This window comes from Vombatus ursinus, unplaced genomic scaffold, assembly GCF_900497805.2.
Source record: "Vombatus ursinus unplaced genomic scaffold, bare-nosed wombat genome assembly UNPS02014821.1, whole genome shotgun sequence".
NCBI classification, from domain to species: Eukaryota; Metazoa; Chordata; class Mammalia; order Diprotodontia; family Vombatidae; genus Vombatus; species Vombatus ursinus.
In genome coordinates, this window is record NW_020954599.1 from 32,248,296 (window position 1) to 32,274,421 (window position 26,126).

Consider the following 26,126-nt stretch of genomic DNA (forward strand, 5'->3'; position numbering starts at 1 on the left):
CTGCCTCTAGACATAACCAGGACTGGAAGTCACAGAAGCACTTTGTGCTTTCGTTTCTTTTATTTTAATCTTTTTTTCCCCATTACATGTAGAAACAATTTTTAACATTCTTTTTTAAAAAAATGTTGAGTTCCAAATTCTCTCCCACCCTTCCCCTATTCCCCCCTCATTGAGAAGGCAAGCAATTTGATACAGATTATATATGTGCAGTCATGCAAAACATATTTCCATATTAGTTATGTTGTGAAAGAAAACACAGAACCCCCCAAAAAACCCACCAAGAAAAATATAGAAAGTAAAACAAAGTATGCTTTGATCTGCACTCAGACTCCATCAGTTTTTTCTCTGGAGGTAGATGCCATTTTTCGTCATGAGTCCTTCTGTAATTTGGTTTCTTGATTTGTGTAATGGGAATCATCAGATCATGCAGATTTTTGAGTTGTAAGAGACTTCAAGGTCAGTTTAACCCCTTTGTTTTCAGACGAGGAAACATTGCCAGATGAGGAAACTGAGAAAACTCAGTTTCTTTCTTTCTTTTTTGGAGGCACTCAGGATTAAGTGACTTGCCCAGGGTCGCACAGCTCCTAAGCCAGATTTGAACTCAGGTCCTGCCAACTCCACAGCCAGTGCTCTATCTACCAAGCCATCTAGCCAGTGCCATCTACTCTATCCACCTAGCTGCCCCCAAAACTCATTTTCTTTCTTTTTTTTTAAGGCAATTGGGGTTAAATGACTTGCCCAGGGTCACACAGCTAGTAAGTGTCAAGTGTTTGGTCTGAGGCTGGATTTGAACTCAGGTCCTCCTGACTTCAGTAACAATGCTCTATCCACTGTGCCACCTAGCTGCCCCCAAAAACTCATTTTCAAATGAGGCTTCTCTACTAATAAATGCATCTGTATACCCTGTGCCTCGGTGTTAGTTTCCTCATCTGTAAAATGGAGATGATAATAATAGCACCTATCTGACAGGATTTTTGTGTGACTTGATTAAATAGTTTATCTGAAGGGCTTGGTAAATTCTAGAGTGCCATATAAATATCAGATGTTATTATTGTCCTGAGGTTTGGAACCTTTCCGTGGTTATACCCCAGGAAGCCATCTCTAACTTTTTTTTTTTAACACTCGGACTCTGACTGTTGCATTTAGATCATGCTGGGCACTAGATACCTGCTGCTAGTAATAGATTGCCCCAATTCAAGACCTCTTCCTGTTATACCACATCTGCTTCCTGTGGATACAGGACATCGGACCCCAGGGATTTTAATCAAAAATATTACTTTCTCTAGAGGATAAAAAAAAAAGATCATGAATTCAAAACAGTTGTCGTTAGGAAGACTGCACTAAACATGGGGTAGGGTCAGGGAGTAGGGAAGAGGAAGGAAGATGCTAAAAACATCACTTCTAGCAGGACAACTCTTAGCCTCAAACCAAAAAACCTTTGAAAACAAAATACCCAAAGCTGAATCAGGTTAACCTCACATTCACTGGAGAGACTTTGTCTGGGGGAAAAAAGTGCTGTCATATCTTCCCCCAAGACTTAAAACCTTCAATCAGTCACAGCCAGAAGCAAGCCCCCCCACCACATCCTTCACTCTCTCCACTCCCTTCTGCAAGAACTAATTGCAAAAATGTTTCCAGGCAGAACAAGCCTCTGGAAGCTCATGCAAGCCAAGTTTCTGGCTCCAATTGCCCTTACTTCAATTCTCCTGCATGATTGAACAGCTTTATGCCTTGGCTGGTTTATTCCAGAGAAAATGTAAGAGGTTGGCCTTTCTTAGGCATCTCACTGGGCTCTGGGATAAAAGCCCAGTCCGCTGGAATCCTGGTACATGCCTGAAGCTTAGGTAAGAAGGCTGACATCCCTGCTGTGGCTGAGATACAGCCGGAGAGGTCTGAGGCCTTCCAGAGCCTGTCAAGGATTATGAAAAGGAAAAGGAAAATGAGTTTGCAAAGACAGCTTTCCTTTGGCTGATCCCAGGTTCTGATTGGTACAGCCTCACCTTGTTCAAAAGAACTCCACATTCAAGAGAAGGTCAAGATTTAGTGGCCTCCCTGCAAATTCAACAAGCCACATTTGGAAAACAGATCAAGGTGAACAGTGACAACCCCAGTCTGTATGGTTTTTCATTTCAGAAGGAGCCATGTTTTATATATAACTTTTTATTTTTCCAACTTGGATTCAAAATCTGAATGAAACAGAAAGTCAAACTGAGTGTCAATGCACTCTGGACCAGAGAAAAGCAAGAGAAGGGTAGGGAAGGGAACAAACATTTATTAAGCTCCTACTATGTGCCAGGCACTACACTAGAGCTTTACAATTTTTTTCTCATTTGATCCTCATAACAATCCTATGAAGTAAGTGCTATTTTTATCCCCATTTTACAGATGACAACACTGAGGCAGGCTGAGGTCAAGTGACTTAACCAGGGTTCACACAGCTAGTAAATGTCTAAGGCTGGGATTTGAACTCAGGTCTTCCCTGCCCCAGACCTAGTACCCTCCACCATGTAGCAGAGTATAGAGGCCAGAGCACTGGAGTGGTTCTCAGGGGAGCTGGGTTCTAGTCTTAGCTGTACTATTAGGATTTGAGAATTTGGAGCTGAAAGGAAACCTAGAGGATCTCTAATCCAGACTCCTCATTATACAGCTGTGGAAACTGAGGCCCAGAGAGGCAAAAATGATTTGCTTAAAGTCACATTAGGAGTAAGTAATAGAAGTAAGACTCGAATTTGGATTCTCTTACACTACACTGCTTTCTCTATACTACCTTGCAGATAAACCATTATATGTCATATAATAATATATAAATAAAAATATTATATTATTATACATTATATATATTATATAATACATAGCATATATTGTAGATAATATTTATTATATATAATATTTGCTGTTATATTATTATATATTATGTATACTATATAACACTACCTGGGGCAAGCCTCTCTGGATCTTAGTTTCTTTTCTGTAAACTGAGGGCCCTCCATCCTCAAGGGCCCCCTCCTGCTTTGGCAGTGACAATGGGCGAACAATAAGGAAGGACACAGAGGGTGCCAAGAACTACACCATTTTCAGACCATTGACCAAGCTTTCACTTGGCTATTGCTATTCTAAACACGAGAACTTTCTCCACTGACCAATAAGTCGACATGTTGGCCAAGGGAGCTGAATCACGTTATCTGGCCATACATGGTCTCTAACACCCCTCCTAGCTCCAACAGTTTGCTTATGAATCAGAGTTCCCAGAAGTCCCCCATCCCCACCCCAAGACTATGTCTCTTTTTGTAACCAAAATCTAAAGTCAGGAGCAGAGGAGACCAAAGGAATATTCAAGAGCTACAGTGAGAGCTGTGACGGGGGTTGGGGTTGTGCAGGAGTTGCTCACACTGGGACTTGTGGCCCCTTACTCACCTACTCTTAACCAGGGCATATTCATAGGACTTACTCTGGGAACCAGTACCAAAGAGAACAGCAACGTGATTATCAGAGAATCCATCTATCCCAGGGGCCAGCATTCCTTTTGGACTTTACTGGTTCACAGAAAACTGTGAAATGGATGGAGAAGAGAGGGGAATAAGGGGATTGTGGGAAGTTGACGCTGTACTAAGACACAATGGATCCCAGATCCCCTGACAGCACTCCATGGGGCCATAAAAGGAATCACCTCTAGATTCTTTCACCCAATCCAGGAATTCATAGAGGAACTCCTAGAGACCTGTAGGGACTGTGGGATAGACAAATTGCCAGGGCAGGCTGAGAGCCAAGCCTCAGAGGACAAGGCATAGGCAGCTGCCCTATAGCCTTCTGGGTGGTCTAGACACTCCTGCCTGAACTCAAAACTATGGTAGGAGACTGTCTGATGTTGTGGCCTGTGGCTGAGAGATTTAGGGGCATTCTGGGTGGGTCCAGCATTGTGCATAAGCCAGACAGGGGCTCCAGAAGGAGCAGCCACAGGGAATACGGGGCAGAGGGTCTGGCAAATCACTCCCAGAAAGCCTGAGCCAGCCCAGTCTCAACAATTCAATTCAATAAACAGTTACGAAGTGCTTACTTTGTGTCAGGTACCATGCTAAATGCTAGGGATACAAAAAGAGGCAAAAGGCAGTCCCTGCCCTCAAGGATCTTACAATCTAATGGGCCCTAGCCCATCAGAGAAAGCAGTCTCAGGGCATTTCAGGTAGAGTACAGCAGGGGACTTGTGGCCCCAGCTAAGCTGCAGGCTAAAAGCCCTAGGTACAATTCAGATAGAACTACCCCTGAAGCCTACAGTGGGCTGTATGCCACTGTAGAAGTAACCAATGAGCCCAGTACCAGGGGAAAAGGACCTCAGAAGGTGCCTATTGCAGGAAGAGGTCCCAGACAAGAGTAAGCCCCTAGGCAGATCCCCAAGAGTACCCTAAAGGAGGGGTCTAGTCTAGTCTGAGTATAGACTTAGCACTTGATATATCCTTATTGCTGTCATGAGTGAAAGATGAAGTGACTGAGGAAACAATCTGAGCATATTGGTTTATTAAGCAATGCATGCCAAGTGCCTAACAAAGTGGGACCAGACCTCCTCAGCTTAGGCCTGGACCCTGAATACAGGGGGATACCCTCAGAATATGAAAAACAATTAATCAAATAAGGCCAATTAATTAAAAGGAAACAACCAGAATACATCATTGTAATCTGATTTCTAATTGGATGAAAGATTAGGGGTTCTCCAAGTTGGGAAGGGGAGATCCAACAGGTGCAATTCCCTGAATTCAGAAAAGGAGGTGTCTCATTCCCCTCAAGTGTCTGTAAATAATCCAAGGAACATGAAAACAATAACTGATCAGTATGGGGCCAGTTTTCAGATTAGACACATGGGGTTGTACAATTGTGAGAAATTCCTTGTGTCAGTCTTTGGATCTGACTGGGTTTCTGATCAGCATAACAGTAAGTCCTTGGTTAAGGGTCTCTAAGCAGCTGATAGAGGTGGTCAAGCTTCCAAGCCATGCAGGGCTAGGTTCAACAATACAATAAGATTTTCTCCCAATTCTCATAATTGAATAGTTTTCTCACAAGACAGAATTTGGACTAGACCCATAACTGAATAGAAACTGAGCTAGCTCCATAATTGAGTCATAAGATGGAGTCAGTGTGATTCACTCAAATCCCACAATTATTCACTTGCTACCCTAATCCCACTTGATCCAGGTAGAGGCCCCTCCATGAGCGAATGAAAGCAAACTCTATTATCATGAGGAAATACCTTGGTGTGAGAGATACCATGGGAATAAACCCTGACAAGGTTAGCAACCCCATAACAAGTCCAGGTAAAGCCTCAGAGGAAAAAAAAATACCCTAGCCACAGAGATTCCAAGAGTCCCACGAGGAAATGAAATGAGATAGTGAATGGAAAAGCTAGAGAGGAAAGAATAGCAAGGAAAATGAAGACTGTAAAACAAATGGTGGAAAATACCATTCAAGAACTGAATGCCCTAAAAATTAGAATGGGCCAGATTGAAAACAAAGTCAATACAATAAAATCAAAACAAACCCCTCCAAAAACATTGGAAAAAAATAGAAGAAAACCAAATAAATATAATATCAAAAATATCTGAGCAATTGACCTAAAACAAGGCTGCAGAGAGACAATTCTAAGTGTCCTTTAAAAAAAGTTTGGATACCATATTTTAGGAAATTATAAATGAAAATTGCCTATAACTCTTAGAACCAGGTGACAAAAGTGAATATAGAAAGAAAACACTGATCACCTTCAGAAAGAAATCTTAAAATGAAAACTCCAAGAAACATTATGGCCAAAACCATGACCTAACAGGTAAAAGAAAAACATTCTTTGAACAAACAAAAAGGAGTTCAAATACCAAAGATCAACAGGATTGCACAAGATTTAGCAGAAACTACTTAAAAGGAATGGAGACTTTGAATATGATATTCCAAAAGGCAAGAGATAAAGGTTTATAACCAAGGATAACCTAACTGGTAAAACTAAGTACAATCCTACTGTAGAAAAATCCATGGAAAAGAGGATTTTCTTCTGAAAACATCAGAATCAAATAAATATTTAGAAATGGAAATAGTAATACAGGTACCATGAAAAACATAGAAAGATATGTATGTTTATATAATTGAAAGCAAATATATGACAATAAATTGTCCACATGTTAATAGGGAGAATAAGAAACTAATGTCTTCTTAGAACCCTAATATCTTTAAGATATTAAAGAGAAAAGTTAAAATGACAGAGGGACTATGGGTGATTTTGTTCTGCTTTAATGGTCTTGAGAGAATAAAAATAGGAGGAACAGTGAACTAGACTAAGGACAAAAGGAGGAAGAAGAAAAGGAAAATGATCATTACATAAAAGAGCTACATAAGATGAATGTAGCCATGGAAGAAGGAGCAGGAGGAACAGGCATCTCATGAATGTCACCTTCATCTGAATTGCATTAAGCAAGATTGAATAAAATTATGCACACGTGCTTGCATATACACACACACACACACCTCTACACCTACACACAAATCTCAGCATAGAAATACATTAAACTCAAAACAGAAACAGAAGGGGACAGGGACAAAGGAAGGGTGAAGAGGAGCCTAAAAGAGAGGGCAGGATAGGTAAGGGAATAATTATAAACAAAACAATATTGATTGTTGGAAGGAAGAATATGACTGGAAGATTAAAAGTAAAGGAAGAAAGAGTAAAAACTTGGGATCAGGGTTATGGTAAGGGGAAAAGAAGAGTTATATCAGAGAGGAAGTAGGGTTTTTTCCTTTATAAGATCATAAGTATAAGGCAGATTCCTTCTCTTCTATACCTTTTTTATAAAAAGGCAAGTGAGAGTAAAGAGAGGAAGAGGTACAAGAGTACAGGATGGAGAGAAATATACAGTTAAAATTCATAACTGAATACGAATGGAATGAACTTACTGATAAAATGGAAGAGAAAAGCAGAATGGATTAGAAAACAGAATTCAACAATATTTTGTTTTCAAGACACACTCTTAAAAAAAGATTCTTTTGGAGTTAAAATGAGGGGATGGAGTAAAATCTATTATGCTGAAAAGAATCTATTTATGGTGAAAATCACGAAGTAGCAATAAAAAAATCAGTTGATTGAAATCATGATCTCAGATAACACTAAAGTAAATAATAGAAAAGACAAAAAGAGATAAACAGGGAAATTACATTATGCTAAAAGGCAACACAGATGATAAATCAATATTAATAGTTAATATATGTACTACCTAATAGTATATCATCTAAATACCTAAGGAAAAATTAAATTGGAGGGAGAGATACTAAAACTATAATGCGAGAATCTTAATGTACCCCTTTCAGAACTAGACAAATCTAACCAAAAGATAAACAATAAAGAAGTTAAGGAACTAAATAAAACATTCGAAAAATTAGAGATGATGACTTTCTGATGGTTTCTTAATGAGAATAGAAAAGATTTACATACTTCTAAGGTGTATTTGTCATCTTTACAACAATTGACCATGTATTGGGGCATAAAGACCATACTAAAATGTAGAAAATGAGAAATATTAAGCATATTATTTACTGATCATAATTCAATAAAATAATATTTTAAAAAGAACCCTTAAAGAAAGAATTTGAAAGTAATTGGAGACTAAATTACATAATTCTAAAGAATTTATGAATAAAAGAACAAATTATAAAAAAGTAGAAATTTTCATCAAAAAATGACAGTAATGAGACAACATACCAAAATTTATGGAATATAGGTCATTAGCGTAAATGTTATATCTCTAAGTGCTTGTAAGTATAAACAAGTAAGGGCATACAAATAAAAAAAACCTTGAACAAATAAAACAAAACCTTAACTAAATAGAAAAGTAGAAATTCTAAAAATTAAAAAAGAGATTAATGAAAAATCATTGAATTGGTAAAAAAAACTAGTTCAGGTTTTTTTAGAGAAAATTCAAATATATGAAAATATATTTATAAACATAATAAATATATAGTAGAGAATAGTTATGGGCTTTTCCACCTGAGATCATGGCTAAGGCATTGATGCCTATTATCATAACTACTATTTAATGTAGTGCTAGAAATGCTAATTATAGCAAGAAAAAGAAACTGAAGGAACAAGGGTAATCAAAGAGAAAAAGTAATTATCAGTTTTTGCGGGGGACATGATAATAATTTTATTATATAATAATAATAATTTTAAAGTACCCAGCAGAGTGGCACATAATAAGTGTTATATAAATGATAAATGTTAGCTATTATCATTATTTTGAGAACCTTAGAGTGTCAAATGAAATTAATTAAAATAATAGCTTCATCAATAATAATAAGTTAGAATTTACATAGTGCTTTAAAGTTTACAAAGTGCTTTGCATATGTTGTCTCGAATGAAATAACATATGTAAGGCAAAGATGTAGGTTACAGGATAAATCCATAGAAATCATCAGCCTTCCTAGACAAGTGTCCCAAAAGTTTTGGTGCAGTTTTAAGTTTTAATAACTTCAGAAGTATAAAAATACAGAAACATAATTTGGAAGTTACAAAATTAGAAAATCAACTAGAGCACAAGACAGTGTTTATGTTAAATTGTAATAAGAAAAGTATCAATTTTTTAAAAAAATCAGTAATTAACCTTTCAAATGTTGCTTTTTGTAAGGTTATAGTATTCATACTTCTGAAGTTATTAGAGCTTAAAACCACTAGAAGGGTTTGGGGACACCCTGGATATAAGCAACTGATTCAAATGTATCAGAAAAATAACTATTCCCCAATAAACAACTGGTCAACAGACAAGAACAGGCAGTTTTCAAATGAATAATTCCAAGTTATATGCCATCATATTAAAAAATTCTTCAAACCACTAATAATTAGAGAAATGCAAATTAAAGCAACTTTAAGGTTCCATGGCACAATGATCAGACTGGCAAAGAGGAAGGAACAAAAGTTGGAGGAGCTTTGGGAAAACAGGTTCACTAGATCGTTGTTGGTAAAACTGTGAATTGGTCCAGCTGTGAATTCTGGAAAGCAATTTGAAACTATTACCAGAAAGTTACCAAACTATGCATATCCTTTCACTCAACTAGACCACTGCTAGGCCTTTACCTCAAAGAAAGAGCTCTTTTCATGGTAGCTAAAAATTAGAAACTAAAGGGATGTTCTCCTATTGAGGAATGGCTAAAGAAGCGATGATATGTGAATGTGATGGAATATTATTGCTCTATAAGAAAGGATGAAATGGATAATTTCAGATGAAACTAAGAAGACCTTTATGAACTTACTCAGAGCAAATGGAGCAAAACTAAGAGAAGAATTTATATGATAACTATGTTATAGAGAATTATTTTAGAACTCTAATCAATGCAACAATAAACCACAAGTCTAAAAGAATGAAGATGAAACATGCCACTCATCTCTTGATTGAGATGAGAGAGGTGATCAACTTAAAAATGCAGAAAGGGACACATTTTCTGATGTGACTAACATAGGAATCCCTTTTTCCTGACTATGAAGATATATATTGAGGAAATTTTTTTAGGGTTGATTTGTTAAAATTTGCTTCATAGGCATCAAGAGTAATGGGGATGGGGGACGGGTGTGGTTTATTATTATTATTTTTTAAAAAGCTTCTTACTCCAAAAAATGTTTAAAAATAAATAAAAGGAAAAACAACTCTTCTTCCTATTTAAGTGACTAGGAAGACAGTTTGCAAGGATCCCCTAATACAAGGAGACATCTTTTTAAATTCTTTTTAGTAGCAATTCAACTTAATTTTGTCTACTCCAAGGGATAAAGAGTGGGAAGTTGGCTTCTGAAAGATTGTGGAAGAGGAACCTTAAGTTTCTTACTTGGTTATTATAAATATTATCAAAGCAGTTACTCCTTCTACCCACTCAAATCACAACCTCTCTTAAAACTGGCAAATTCTTGTCCATATGCTTCCATAAAGCCTTCATAGGAGATCTATCCAATGTGCTGAAGACTTTTCTCTGTTTAAATTTTATACACACACACATATACATCCACACCCACACACGTGTATATATATTTCCATAAAGTCCTCCTCTTATGCTTCCTTATAGCATGGAAGTGACTTTGAGTTCTCAAAGGTTATGTAAATAGAGGGTGACCTAGAATCAGTTCTCACATGCTGGAAAGACTTTGAGTAGTGCATTAGTAAGAGACTAATTCTGTTTTCTGATGGTCAATCTAGCTAATCATGGAGAGACCCATTTCTAGGACACTGGTCTCCTGGTGATAAAACTGTTGGCCATGGCAACTCATGAAATAGGGGGAAAAATGGCAGAGGACTTGTGTGGGCCCCATTTATTTCTATAGTGATAGTGGCAAAGCAGCAGAAAAGAAGACAGAGGATGGTAAGAATCAGTTTTCAGACCATCAACAAACTCTAATTTGAATGTTGGTACTCTGAACACAAGATCCTTTCCCAAAGACCCACATGAATAGACCTGTTGCTAGAGGTGCTGTCATATCAATCTTGACATTCTTGCTATAAGTGAAACCTGAAGGAAGAAGAGAGTTGCAGTTAAATGGAGTAATTGCTCATAAGTACTCCTTAGAGGCAAAGAAAGGAGTTAATTGAATGGGTTTAATTGTATACCCAAAAGCTACAAGAAATATTATTTCATGGGACATTATGTTATCACATATTGTGGTACTGTTGATGGATATTTGGAAAAAAGACTATTATGAAAATAATTTCAAATTACACACCATCATGAGTTGCTGAGGATGAAGTAGTAAAGAAATTCTATGAAGAACTTGGTAGTACTTTTAAGATCAAATCAACATATACTCTGATATGTGGTGATTTAGATGCAAAGGTGGGAGAAGGTGAGGATGGGGAGAAATATGTGGGGAAGTTTGGTTCAGGAGAGAGAAATGGGAGAGTTCTAGATTTACAGATTATGACTTATAGATTTATAAATTATTATTTATAGATTGAGTTATAGATTATGCAGAAGCATTTTCTTTAAAAAAAAAAAGAATTGGTAGGCACTGGATATAGTAATGAAATTAACCACATTTTAACACATGGGAAAAACAATATGGACGTGGTAGTTATCCCTGAGTCATCTGTCTGTTCACAGTCAGACTATATACTCTTCAGAGCTAAGATCAGAATTTGTAATTAATAAGATGAAAGAATAGTAATGAGAAAAAGATATAGCATTCAACTGAAAAGAATTAACTCTGAATTATTTAAACAGGATTTTGAAAGCCCAAAGTAGGAAATAGATAACAGAACTGACATCAATATTAACAAGAATAATTTCATTTAGAAGTCAAACCAACAAAAATTAATTGCTATAAAAAGGAAAACAGAAGAGCCCAGAAATGCCTTAATCAGCCAACATTTAACTTATGTGCCAAATAGTGAGGTGATGGCTGCCAAAGGCAACCCCAGGTTAGAATATAAACTAATTTGTAAAATCTTATGAAGAAAGATAATGGATGGCTCATAAAGTAGAGAGAAGTAATAGGGAGTAAAACCAGTCTAAAGAAAGCTTGGCATGGTATCCAACTAAGCCAAGTCAACCTCATAGTATTCAACAGTAAAAAACAGAGGACACTGCAAACAGAAGAAAAATGGAAAAGATTTGCAAAAATTATTAGCACAAACTCTTTTCTTCATGCAAGATAGTGGAACCACCATGTTTGGACCCTAACATCACAATTCTAGATCTCCTTATATAGGAGTTAGAAATGGTGCTAATGGGAATAAAGGTGATAAAAGCAACCAGATTGGATCAAAGATATAGAAAGAATATCCAAGCTGAAGGTGATACAATCATAAGGGCATTGGGGGATCCAGGTTGAGAACCCAATTTATGAAGTATTTAAAAGATGACATAATACAAAAAGCATAGAAAGAATCTCAGAATTATTGATTAAAAAAAAAGATAACTGGAAAAACATCAACAGCCATTGACAGTTGTTGTTGTTTTTCAGTCACGTCCAATTCTTTACGACCCCATTTGAGGTTTTCTTGGCAAAGATACTAGAATGATTCACCATTTTCTTCTCCTTTCTCATTTAAAAGATGAGAAAACTGAGGCAAACAGGGTTAAGTGACTTGCCCAGGGTCACACAGATAGTAAGTGTCTGAGACCAGATTTGAACTCAGGAAGACAAGTCTTTCTAATTCCTGGTGCCCCATTTTATCCACTGCACTACCTAGCTGCCTGCACTAAATAGAGTCTTTATAATACACAAAGTGAAGGCAACTATAATGGGGGTACAATATTCAATGATGGGGTCATAGCTTGATCATTTCACAATTGATCAAATGAGATAATATGTATAAAGTGCTTATGCCTGGCACACAGTAGGTCCTTAATAAATGCTTGTTCCCCTCCCCCCAATCATGATGAACTCAAAAGTTTCGGGAATGTAAGATCACATTATACTTATTATCTGTTGATTATGAAAAACCACTCCACTCAGTAAAATAGTCAGTATTATATTTTTTAAAAAAACCCTTTTGTCTGCTGCCAGCTCATTAGGTTTTGTCCATAGCATTGCTGTTTCTATCCCAAAGGACTGTACTGCCCAAGAATACAACCACTCCCTTCTCCACGTTAACTCTGTCCCTCTCTGTTCATCAAATGAGAGTCTCTTTCTATTTCCCTTTCAGATTTCAAGTCCAACTTCAGAGCAGCTCCAATCAGAGCAGTGGATGTTTACAATGTTCTGTGCAACTTGGCGGGGATAAGCCCACTGCCCAACAATGGCTCCTGGTCCCGGGTGGCGTGCATGCTGAACAGCCAGCCCAGTGAGGCACATTCGGTGCAGCTGAGCAGCTGTGCTCTAGCATTCATTCTCTTGCTACTGTTTGTACAACAGATCTGATTCCTTGAGTCCCAAAACAATGTTGGTCACTGTGTCTCCAAAGTGGAAAGTTGTTGTTTTTCCCTCCTTTTGTATTTGAATAATAGCTTCATTAACAGAATCAAGGCTAGATAAATTACAAATGGACCATTTGTGAGATGGTTTTATATATATATATATATATATACTCTCCTACACACAATTCTTTTTCTATTATTTTTAAGCCACTTTTTTTTTTTTGCCTGGAGGTAGAGAGCATCTCAGCTGTCTCTAATTCATCCAGCTCTAAACCACTTGATCTTCATACCAAGAGACTCAGGATAAAACAACCAGCTGGGCAAAGGTCCTGGCATTTTGTCAACTAGACTTGGCGCTTGTACTGCTTCTGTCTCCTGGGCCCATCTCTGCTGTGTTTTCTTGCAAACCAATCCCTCCCAGGCTAGTCCTAGCCTGTGTCATGCTCATATGCAAGACCATTAGCTGGTATTCACATCACTAATCCAGCATTTATTTCTTCTACCCAACATCAGAAGAGGCCTAGCTCAATACCAATTACTTTCTCATGCTCCTAATCCAACTGAAGGAGGAATTGTTCATACCAGAAACTTCCAGATGGATCCTCCTTTGCATGAGTCCCTTTGCCCTTCACCATTTAAGTGAAAAGTTTGTGAGATACCAGAGCAAAACAAAGTGACTGGTTTATCCAAAGACTGAATTTAACAATTTCAAATTTATCAAATTATCCTGGATAGTAGAAAGTCACATTAGAAATGAGCTGTTATGAAGAATCAGAACATAGTGATTCATTCCCTTGCCCAGAATAAGCCCTGGATAAAGATTTGCTGATATTTGAATGCTTGCTCAATGACAATGCTGTGATGATGCCTGTTTAAAAAAGATTGCTTCCTCCTTGGAGTTTGCTCTGGTAAGTAAGAGATGGCGTGGTATGTTATTCCAGGGTAAGCAATAATATTCTTAGTCATGAATGCATGGGCACATTACCAAAAAACTCACATGAGGAGGATTCTTTTTTAAACTTCCACTACAGATCATAAGTATGCCAATAAGCATTTATTAAGTACCTACTATATACCAATGAAAGGCAGCATGGAGTAGGTGATAGAGAACTGACTTGTAGCCAGGAAGACTTGTCTATGACACATACTGACCGTGTGACCCTGGTCAAGTCATTAGTGTCCAAGGCAGCTCTAAGACTTTGTTGATAAGAAAGCACCAACTTTTATTGATAGAGTTTCTTCAATATTAGTGAATCCCCAGAACCCGTCTCCATCCCTACTATGTGTCAAGCACCGTGGATACAATGGAAGACAAATATATACACTGCGGAAGATAGACTACGGACGACAAAAGTGAAACAGTTTGAAGTTGTTGGGTTTTTTTTTTCAATTGTCCACATTCATGAAAATCATATCACAACCCAGAAGGCCAAAGGAATGGGGGAGGCAGACCAGGTGCATGTCAGCTATTCAACAAATCATCCCTTAATTAGGCAGCAAGCATAACAAACCCACCTCCGGCCTAGCTTCTTTGGAAATCTCCAAGACTTGATGGACCAGGGAACACTCTTCTGTTACTGTTTGTGTAACTGATCTGATTCCTTGAGTCCCCAGACCCCAAGACTTAGTGGAACAGATAACAATAAGCCTGAGTGGAGATATTTTGAGTTTCTTCTTCTAAAAATTTACTGCTAGAGATCTTGAGATTTTTTTTTAATTTAAAAAAGGCCTACTTGGACATTTTCAAATGCCAGGAGTGACATATTTCTGTCTCATTGCATTATGTATAAAAGCCACGTGACTGCACCATAGACTGAGCCCATCTGAGAAGGTGACTTTTCATCTGGCTCTGGCCAGCCACAAGATGCCTCAGGAGAGAAAGAACCTGCACAATGCTTACCTTGGAAGACAGATCGTCTTCCTCATCCCAAATCATGTGACCTTGGGGTTGTCTTTATGCCATGAGGCATAAGGGTAAAGATTCATAACTTTAAAAAAATTCAAATTAATCTTGACAGATAATTTCTGTAATCTCAGTAAAGGTTTCTGTAATGTGTTTTTAAAGCTCCAACAACCATCAAGTCAATTGGAATGAAGGCAAATCAACCTTTGTTGTCTGGATTGATTTATTCTTTTTTTGGACTGGACTTATGATATCAATGGTATAGGACACTCTTGACATGGAAACCCCCTCCACCAGTGCTGATCAATTCCTACTCTACAATAGATGGTCTTAAAGAGCTCTCTGAGAGCATTGAGAAGCTCAGTGATTTGCCGAGCATCACACAGATAATGTGTCAGTAAGGGGATTTGAACCTAGGTCTTTCTTACAGAGAGGCTAACTTTCTCTCCCCTTTCCCACACTGTCTCTTCTGTTCTCTGGATATTAGGAACAAAAGACATTTTAGTGCTTTGAGAATAGCTATTTTTTTAAAGTTCATTTTTCTTCCTTAACGGACAAAGTTCTAATGAATTCAGCTAAGGACACATTTTCCCAAGTTAAAGAACTATCCATATGGAGACAAAATAAATGCCAGGATGCAATATCATGAAGCTGTATAAATCTACACACAGTTTCACCTCTAGCTCTTTTCTATCTCACCAAATTCTTCCCATCCATAGAATCTTAAACTTAGAACCCAAAGTTTCTGATAATGCCAAATAGAGGGAATAGGAAAATTTAAAAGACACTATGAATGATGCTAAGACTGAAGAATTGACACAGAGAGAAATGTGGTTGTCCCTGTACTATTTAACATTTTATATCAGTGGTTTGGAGGTAAGAAAAGATGGCTTGCTTTTTAGAATTGTAGATGACACAAAACTGGGAGGGACAGTTAACCCACTGAGGGATAGAGCCAGAATCCCAAAAGGTCTCAACAAGATGGCATGTTGGACTCTATCTAGCCAAATGAATAAATGTAAAGTCTTATACTTGGGTCCCAAAAAAAAAATCAACCTCAAAAGTACAAATTGGGGGAGATGGCTACATAGCAATTCATTTGAAAGGTCATGCATTTCATGAAATCTGTCCAAAGATGAGTCTTACTTTGAAATATGTAAAAGTATTTGATTTCACAATTATTTCAATAAGATTTAATTTGTGATTTCCTTGATGTGAGTTTATCACAATTCCTCCACACCTTTGTAGACAGTTTTGTAAGTTGCTGAGGCCTTCCAATAATGTATTGAATGATGACAAAACTCTTGGAGATGAACAACCAGGCCAATCATTTTACAATAGATGCATAGTTCATCTTGGGGTACATAGACTTCCTAGGTTGGCAGGACTTGCGAGAATTTTTGCAAAATTGGTATAACCTTTTAGAACCCAAGTTCACCCAAACAATGTAATGAGGCACCAGAGTAGGACTTTAATGAAGTATGTAAACCGAGATCTATACTATTGAACATTGTTTTTATCAATGACTCAAAAAGAAACACAGATGGAATGTTCATCAAATTTGTAAACATTAAAGTCTGAAAGAACAAGGGAGGGAACAAGCATTCATTAAGCACCTACTATGTACCAGACACTGATAAGCACCTCTTACAAATATTTCATTCAATCTTCAAAGTAACGCTGGGAGGTAGATGCTGAGCTTATTCCCATTTCACAGTTGAAGAAACTGATGCCAACAGAGGGTAAGTGACTCATCCAGGGTCTAAGGCCAGATAGGAACTCAAATATTCCTGGTGCAAGGCACAGAGCTCTATCTGTGGTGCTATTTAGTTGCTTCACTAACAGAAGGATAGGGCTACAATATAAAATAACATTTATATAGTGCTTTAAGATTTGCAGAGCTCTTTACAGATGTTATCTCGTTTGGTTCTTACAACAACCCTGTGTGGTAGGTGCTATCCACTTCACAGAAGAAAAAACTAAGAAGAAAACTAAGTGTTGGACTTAGTGTGATGGATTGAGTTCAAGTACTACCTCATGTAGTATTTGAACTCAGTTCTTCACACCGAGTCCAATACTCTTGCCACTGTACTCCCCAGAGGAGAATTTTGACTCAAAACAATTAGGGATCACTAATATTTTGGAAAACAGAATCAAGGTACAAAATATCAAATACAACATGGAGGAGACAATGTCTAGACAGAGTTTCATCTGAAAAAGATCTGAGAGCATTAGTGAAGCTTATTATGAACCAACACTATGATACAGCAACCAAAGAATGCCTGTGTGATCCTGGGCTGCATTAAGACAGGCAGATTTTCCAAAAGTAGGATGTGAGCATCCCACAGTCCCTTGCCCTATTCAGACAACATCTGGAGTATTGTTTTCACTTATGAAAGCCACATTTGAGGCAGGATATTGAAAAACTGGAATCTAGAAGAAGAAAACCCAGGTGGTAAAGGGCCTTCCAGATCATATCACATGAGGTCCAATCTAAAGAATCAAGAATGTTTATTTAGCATGAAGATTTGTGTGAAAAAAGGATTGGACTTTGTCTACTTGTCCCCAGAGGAAAGAAAGAAGAATAACAGCTTGAAATAGAATAGAAGCTAATTTAGGCATGATGTCAGGAAAGGACTTCCTAATAATTAGAGCTATCCCAAAGCGGAATAGGCTACTTTGGGGGAGAGTAGTTCCTCCTGCTGGAGGCCTTCAAACAGCGACTGCCCATCCACCTGCATGGCATGTTCTAAGGGGACATCTGAGCCATATGTAGGCTGAATTAGATGGAGGCTGAGGACTTTTCCAACTCCTAACGTCTGTGATTTCCTGATTTCAAAAATCAGATTATGCTGATTTATCAGGGACAAATATGGTCAGTTTCTTACCATTGTTTATCCAGATTTTGTATGAACATCTTGGGAGTTCGGTGACTCTGTGGATAGAGCATCAGGCCTGGAGTCAGGAAGACTCATCTTCATGAGTTCAAGCACTTACTAGTTATGTGACCCTGGGCAGGTCACTTAATCCTGTTTGTTCATTTTACAGATTTTTTTCTGCCAAGAAAACCCCAAATAGGGTCACAAAGAGTTGGACACAACTGAAGCATCTCAACAACAACAGTAAAAATATACATCTTGCTTTTTCCAGGCTGCTTGCACTCATCACTGTATAGGCATAGAAGAAAGAAAATTATGACTACAAGACCAAATAGTGGAAATGGAGAGGAACTCAAGGGTAATTCAACACCAAGTAGACCCTATGAACAAAACTGACCACTTTTCCTGCCTTTATCCCTGCCCCTAATTATCTTCAAACACGGTGGTCCAGACCAAGGCAGACATGAAATATCTATTTTGATTTAGAGTAACTCTCAATCCCACAGAGTATTTTTAATTTAAAAAGGCCCTGGAAAATTGGTCAGCTTGAGCTATTCCAAGGCTTTGGGTGGACTAAAGTGTTCAATTTAGTCCAGAAAGTCCTGAAGCCTTAGGGCTTATATACCCAATCCATTTTGTGGCCATTCATCTGACCTAGACTTCTGACTTTGGCTTAAACCAAAATTTCATGGTCGCTTCAGACCAAACTCTACCTGGACACACTCCTGGGACTGTGTCAAAATGAAACACAGCTATGAGAGTAGAGACACCGATGAAGCTTGGGAGAGGCTCTCAGGCAAGTCAGCTATTTGCTTCAATAAATTTTACTTTGTGTTGACCCATAATTCTAAGTGATGCTATCAACAGAGACTAGGGCACCATGCAAAAAGGGACAGTTAATTATTTTATGAGTCTCCTCGGAAAACATCTTGAACTTTTATAAATACTAATAGATTTCCAAATAAACCCTGCGTAATTAATCTGTTACCATGGAGACCAAAATCAACCCCTGCAGAATACCTGTTTTAGTACCTAAAAACAAGTTGGAGAGGGTTGGCGGGGCAAGCTTAAGAGTTGTTGGATCCTACTCTAAAGAATTTGCCATGGAAGGAGATTGACACGGCTTGAAGACAGTGCTTTTGAAATAATAAAATATCACTCTAATGGTGCCTCACACATAGATGGTGTTCAATAAAGTCACAAATCAATAAGCATTTATTTATTTATTTTTTAGGCAATTGGGGTTAAGTGACTTGCCCAGGGTCACACAGTTAGTAAGTGTCAAGTGTTTGGTCTGAGGCCAAATTTGAACTCGGGTCCTCCTGACTTCAGGGCCGGTGCTCTATCTACTGCACCACCTAGCTGCCTCCAATAAGCATTTATTAAGCACCAACTATGTCCCAGGCACGATGCCTAAGGCAGAGGTGGGGAACCTGGGGCCTAGAAGCCACTTATGGCCCTCTAGGTCCTCAAGTGCAGGCCTTTGACTGAATCCAAACTTCACAGAACAAAGAGGCCTTGAGGCCACAGGTTCCCCACCCCTGGAAGGGAACAAAAGAATGAAATGAAGGAAAATAATAGAATTTTAATAATTTAAGGTATCCTTTATAAACTGCAAATAATCTACCTGCATTACCACATCCATCCTAAAGTATCTAAATTTAAATCACATTTTCATGTGTTATGTTTTCTCTTTGTTATGTCATTATTTTCACATAACTCTAATATAATGTAATTATAATAATCCTTATTCTATTGACTAAATCATTTTATTGACCAGATAGAATATTTTTATGAAGAGGTACATGTAAATCTTTGTGAAAAATGTAAATTCTATTTATACGTGCTTAGAACATTTTTCTTAATAATAGCTAACATCTGCATAAGACTTTAAAGTTTCCAAAGTGCTATATAGACAACATATTTGATCCTCACCACCTCCTTTTGAGGCAGGCACTATGGTCATTATCATCCCCATTTCACAGATGAGGAAACTGAGTCCCAAAAAAGTTAAGTATAATATGGAATTATGTTTTACATGATTGCACATATATAATCTATATGAAATTGCTTACCATCTTAGGGAGGGGGGAGGGGAAGGAAGAAGGGAGAAAATTTGGGATTCAAAATTTTATAAAAAAATGAACGTTTATAAAAAAATGAAAATTGTCTTTATATGTAATTGGAAAAAATAAAATACTATTTAAAATAAAATGAAATTTAAAAAAAGTTAAGTGACTCATCAATAGTCACATAGCTAGTAGGTGTCAAAGGGTAGTTTTGAATCCAGATCTCTCCTGATTTCAGGGCCAGCATTCTTCCAATTGTATATCACAACCTCTTAGAGAGAAGGATCTATTTATTAAGCAAATAATGACTTCTTAACTTATTTATTTTGCAAACTTGGTTTGGATTTTTGTCTATTAGGTTTTCTTAAAGAAAAGCATGCCTACAAATGAATTCCAAATGAATTTGAGTGCTGAATTATAGAATATAAGCCACAAGAGTTGAATATTAAAATATTAATGAAAAATGCTTTTGAAAGCAACTGGCCTGAGTCCATTACTATGGGCTTTTGCCTCCTTCTACATCACATTAATAGGTCCTATATCTTGACCATACTCCACTCTCCTCTCAGGTATCTACCTCTCATCTCAATTCTACTTCTAGATTTTTGCCCCAATTCAATATTGCCCTATACCCTGCCTCACCTTTATCCCAATCCCAAACAGGAGCTATCATTGAGTTAGGTTTTAAAGCTGGAAAGGAAAATCTTCAAATTTATCTGGCTAGAGATTCCTAGATTCTCAGAGCTGCCTGGAACTTCCAAATTCATCTATTCCAATCCACACCAAAGCAAAGATTTCCTCTACAATATCTCTAAAAAGTGGTCAGCCATCCTCCACCTGAAGACCTCCTGTGATGGGGGATTTACTACCTCCAAAGGCAGCTTGTTCCAATTTGTTGCAGGAAATTATATGATAATCAGCCCTAAATCAGCCTCCTTGCATTTTTACCCACTGTTCCTAGTTCCGCTCTCTGGAGCCAAGCAAAATAAGTGTAATGTCTTTCCCACATGACAATCCTTCAAGTATTTAGAAATAGCTATCATATCTCCCCAAATCTTCCCCTCCTGCTTCAAGTCTCTTCTCCAGGCTAAACATTTCCATTTCCTTCAATCAATCCTAATATATCATGCTTTTTTTGCCACCCTAATTGCCTTTCTCTGAATGAGCTCCAGCTTATTGATGTACTTTCTAAAATCTGGCTCTCAGGAGTCCACACAGTACTCCACATGTAGTATGAATAGGGCAGAATACCTACAATCAACCCCCTTATTCTGAACACTAGGCTTTTATGTATTTTCTTTTTGTTGTTGTTCAGTTGTTCCAGTTGTGTCCAAGTATTTATGACCCCATTTGGGGTTTTCTTGGCAAAGATACTGGAGTGGTTTGCCATTTCCTTCTCTAGCTCATTTGACAGATGAGGAAACTGAGGCAAACAGGGTAAGGTGACTTGCCCCAGGTCACACAGCTAATAAATATCTGAGGCCAGATTTGAACTCAGGAAAATGAGTTTTCCTGATTTCAGGCCTGACAATCTATCCAGTGTACCACCAAGCCTATGTATCTTCTATAAAACCAAAAGTAAGAAATTTGCTTAAACATATAACACACCTAGAGCCAATCCCCAATTGACAAAGATACAAAAGATATAGATATAGATAGTCAAAAGATATAAACAATTTCCAAAAGAAGAATTGCAAACTATGAATGAACACATGAAAAATGCTCCAAATAACCAATAATTAGAGATGCAAATCAAAGCATCTCTGAGATTTTACCTCATACCATGTAAATTGGCAAAGATGACAAAAGATGGGGATAGTCAATATTGGAGGAGCTGTAGGAAGACAGTCACACTGGTGTATTGTTGGTAGAACTGTGAGAGAATCTAGCTCTTGTGAATTTCAATCTGGAAACATACCCCAAAAAGCGAATAAATTATCTGTCCATCCCCTTTGACTAAGTGATCCCACTACTGGGCATATACCCCAGGGAAGTCAGACAAAAGCAAAGGGCAGTATGTAACAAAATCTCCATAACAGCATTCTTTGTGGAAGCAAAGAGCTGGAAATGAAGTAGGTGCCCATCAGTTCAGCCAGTCAGTCAGCAAGCATTTATAAAACACTATGTGACAGGCACTGTGCTAACCCGTAGAGACACAAAGAAAAGCAAAAATGTGACCTCTGTCCTCAAGGAAGTCACATTCTAAAGGCGGGAGACAATATGGAAGCAGCTATGTGCATGCAATAGATAGACAAATAGAAAGACAGACAGACAGAGAGACAGGGACAGGGGGAGAAAAGGTAACGGAACATGTACAAAAGATGGTATAAAGATAAAATTGATAGGCCTTGGCAACAGATTGAATATCGGGGGGGCAGTGAGAGAATGATGAATAAAAATTTACTCTTCAAGTATGATACCAATAAAATTTATTTTTAAAAATACAAATGACAGTGTTTGTATTCAGTATGTGTTCAGCAAGCCCAAACACTCTATTTCTTGTCTAGCACATGGCCATCAATAATAACAACAATAATAATAATGACACTTACATAACATTTTAAAGTTAGGAAAGCACTTTAAATCTATCATCTCATTTAAGCCCCATGACAATCCTCTGAGGTTAACCCTTGAGTTACATGATTACCCATTTTACAGATAAAGATACTGAGGCTCAGAGAGATTATGACTTGCCAAGGGCCACGTGAGCTAGTAAGTTTGAGATGGGATTTGAACCTGGTCTTTCCTGCCTCCAGATCTGACACTTCACCTACTATCCTATACCTCACTGCCTCCAAGTATAGTTGTTGGTGTTGTTCAGTCATTTCTGACTCTTCATGACCCCATCTGGGGTTTTCTAGGCAGAAACTGGAGTGGTTGGCCATTTCCTTCTCCAGCTCATTCGACAGATAAGGAAACTGAGGCAAACAGGGTGAAGTGACCTGCCCACGGTCACACACCTAGTAAGTGTCTGATGCCAGATTTGAACTCAGGGAGATGAGTCTTCCTGACTCCAGGCTCCGCACTCTGTGCCACCTAGCTGCATTATCTAAGTATACTGCCTTATACATAACTGTCACAATAACTATTTGCCGTATTCAGTTGAACTCCTTTATTCTCTCATTTCTTAGCGTCATTGGAATGGCATGCCCTTGGACACAGGGTTGAAAAGACAGTTGAAGGACTCAGTCCTTTTTAGCCCTCAAAAAGTAAGGGGTCTGGGGGCTTGGCCTCTTCACCAACATTCTCCCTTCATCAGCCTGCTGAGTAGTGGCCTGGAGGCCAACTCCGGCTTCCAGCCACCTAGGCCTGACGCAACACTTCCAGCTGGGCTTCTTCACGTCTCGTGGGCTGCCATTGGCACAAGCACTAGTGCAAAACACCTGTGTTACACCCACAAACCGACTCTTTCAGGGCGCTCAGCTGGGCTTGGTTAACATTTGGCAAAGAATCAACTAGCCTTCTGGACTCTTAGGAAACTATTGTCTTCAGGAACAGGATTACCTCAGGAGGGGCTAGATGCACATTTGATAGAGAAGAACAATGTTAAAGAAAGGTTGCTATGACTCCTGATTCCCCAATACCTCCTCTGCTCTGCTGAGTGATGGAAAATCCATGCATATAAAGCCTCCAATAGTGATAATGGGAAATGTTTTTTCCCCAGCTGGGAGGAGAGACTGAGGGATTATGGAAGTAAGAGCCTGCGGGTCAACTTAGAGGCCCAGAAACAACGTAAAGTAGGTAACAGAAAAGGTACGTGAACAACCTAAGAGTACTTGCCCATTGATATAAATCGGGTTCATCACCTTTTTGTGTGCATCCTAGACCCCTTTCGCAGTCTGGTAAAGCCTACAGACCCCTTCTCAGAATTACTTTTTTTTTTTAATGCATACAATAAAATACATAGGATGAAAAAGGAAACCAATTATATTGAAATAAAGATGTATTTTTTTATTTATCCAAGTTTATAGGCCCCCTAAAATCTACCATGGACTTCTGCAGGGGGAAAGATCTGTAGGCCTAGGTTAAGGGCTTCTGATATAATGGAAAGGGGTGTAAACAAAAAATAAATTTATTTTTAAAAAATAATGGAAAGGGGTCAAGAGAATTAAAAAGACCTTGTAGGGCTGGTCTTGGGCAAAAGGTAAAGGTAGAGTGAAGTGGTTTTTCCAGCATCTCTGCGTTCCTGAGTCACACGCATTTAATCTCTTCTTTGCACAGACTGTCCCTCATGGCTGGAACCCATGCCATACTTTCCACCTCAAATTATCATGTCAGTTTTATGCCTCTTTTTTCTGTACGTAGAGGAAGATTTTACATCTCTCAGCCAGATTGTAAACTCCTCAAACTCAGGGACTTCTAAATTTTAGTCCTTGTATACCAAAGAATTAGCCCAGCCCTTGGAATATGGTAGGTGCTTAATAAATGTGTGTTGGTTGATTGATTGATATAATCTAAGGAGGAAATAATATTTTACTTTGATTAGAAGACCTTGGTTGGAAGCCAGGCTCAGATACACGTTTTTCCTCTGGGGCTTTTGGGGGAGGTTGGAGCCTCAGGTCATTCTTTGTAAAATGAGGTTAAAACTATTTACACTAACCAACTACCTTGGGGTTCTAGTAAGGAAAACCCTTTGCAAAAATAGCCTTTTAAATATGGAAGGACTAGGAAGAGGGACTGGACCTAAGGTACGATTGATAATGGGGAACTCTCAAATGAGGAAATGTCTTCTATCATTGCAGGTGTGTATCATCTATGAAAGTTAGAGCCTTGGAAACCTGCCTAGAGCAGGGATGTCAAACATGGAGAGAGGGAGAGAATGGGGGGAAAAGGGTTAGGCTACAGGCCACATTGCTGCCTCAACACTCCTGAGTGTAGTCCAAATCCAATGAAAATGTAATTGGGGAAATATTTAACAAAATAAAAATACAATAGAACATAGATAATGTCAATATGAGGTTTTCTGAGTCAATATGAGATAGGAGGGATCTTTATGAATGGTGTAGTAGCACCCATGACTCCACTGACCTAGAATACTCAAAGATTAAATGACTTTCTCAGAGTCACACAGCCAGTAGGTATCAGAAGTGCAATGTGAACCAAAGTCTTTGTGATTCCAAAGCTGATTCTCTAGCTACTAATGATATTTTATTTATTTTTCCCGCTTAATATTTTTTCCCATGCCATGTAAAGATAGTTTTCAACATTCACTTTTATAAGATTTTTTTTTGACCAAAGGGAAGTTAATTAGTTATGGCAATTTTCAAGATGACAACGTATTTTTTTTTAAAAAATTATTTATTTTTAGTTTTCGGTGTTTGTTTTTATAAGATTTTTGAGTTCCAAATTTTTCTCACTCTCTCCTTTACCTCCCTTTTCCCTCCTCCCCAAGACAGCAATCCGATATAGGCTATACATGTACAATCATGTTAAATAGATTTCCACATTAGTCATGTTGTAAAGGAAGAATCAGAACAAAAGGGAAAACCCACAAGAATGTGAATAGCATTTTCCATCATGAGTCTTTTGGAACTGTCTTAGATCATTGCATTGCTGAGAAGAGCTAAGTCTGTCACAGTTGATCATAGCACAATGTTGCTATTACTGTGTACAGTGTTCTCCTGGTTCTGCTCACTTCACTCAGCATCAGATCATATAAGTCTTTCCAAGTTCTTCTGAAATCCACCGTCTTATCATTTCTAATAGCACAATACTATTCCATTACATTCATCTACCACAACTTGTTCAGTCGTTCCCCTATTGATGAGGGTCTCCTCAATTTCCAATTCTTTACCGCCACAAAAAGATTTACTATAAATATTTTTGTACATGTGGGTCCTTTTTCCTTTTTTATGATCTCTTTGGGATACAGAGCTAGTAGTCCAGTCACTAATAATAATAGCTAGCAGTTACAGCAATCAATCAATAAAATTTATTAAGCATCTATTATGTGTTAGCCACTATGCTGAGCACTGAGGATGCAAAAAGAGGCCAAATGCTCTCTAGGAACTTACAATCTAAAGGAGGAGACAACATAAAAATATATACAAAGCAATCTACATATAGGATAAATAGGAAATAATCAACAGAAAGAAGGCCTTGGAATTAAGAGGGGTTGGGGAAGGCCTCTTACAGAAGGTGGGATTTTCAGTTGGGTGTTGCAGGAAGCCAGGGAGGTCAGAAGTCACAGCAGAGGAGGAAGAGCATTCTAGGCGTGCAGAACAGCCAGAAAGAATTCCAGGAGCCAAGATGGAGTGTCTTGTTAGTGGAACAGCCAGGAGGCCAGTGTCACTGGAGCAAAGAGTATGTATTGGGGAGTAAGGATGTAAGAAGGAAGGTAGGAGGGGGTGAAGTCATGAAGGACTTTGAGTGCCAAACAGAGCATTTTGTATTTGCTCCTGGAGGCAATAGGGAGCC

General features: G+C 38.2%; 1 protein-coding gene across 1 annotated transcript in view; it reads left to right on the forward strand.

Annotated features, from left to right (window-relative positions):
* The window catches only part of ENPP6 (ectonucleotide pyrophosphatase/phosphodiesterase 6), a 169,801-nt gene extending 156,886 nt beyond the window's left edge, over window positions 1-12,915 (forward strand). Inside the window, exon 8 of the mRNA XM_027837601.1 lies at window positions 12,648-12,915. Coding sequence (XP_027693402.1) covers window positions 12,648-12,862 — 215 coding nt within the window. The 3' untranslated portion in view covers window positions 12,863-12,915. The remainder of the gene's footprint in view (window positions 1-12,647) is intronic.
* The last annotated feature ends 13,211 nt before the right edge of the window (window positions 12,916-26,126 follow it).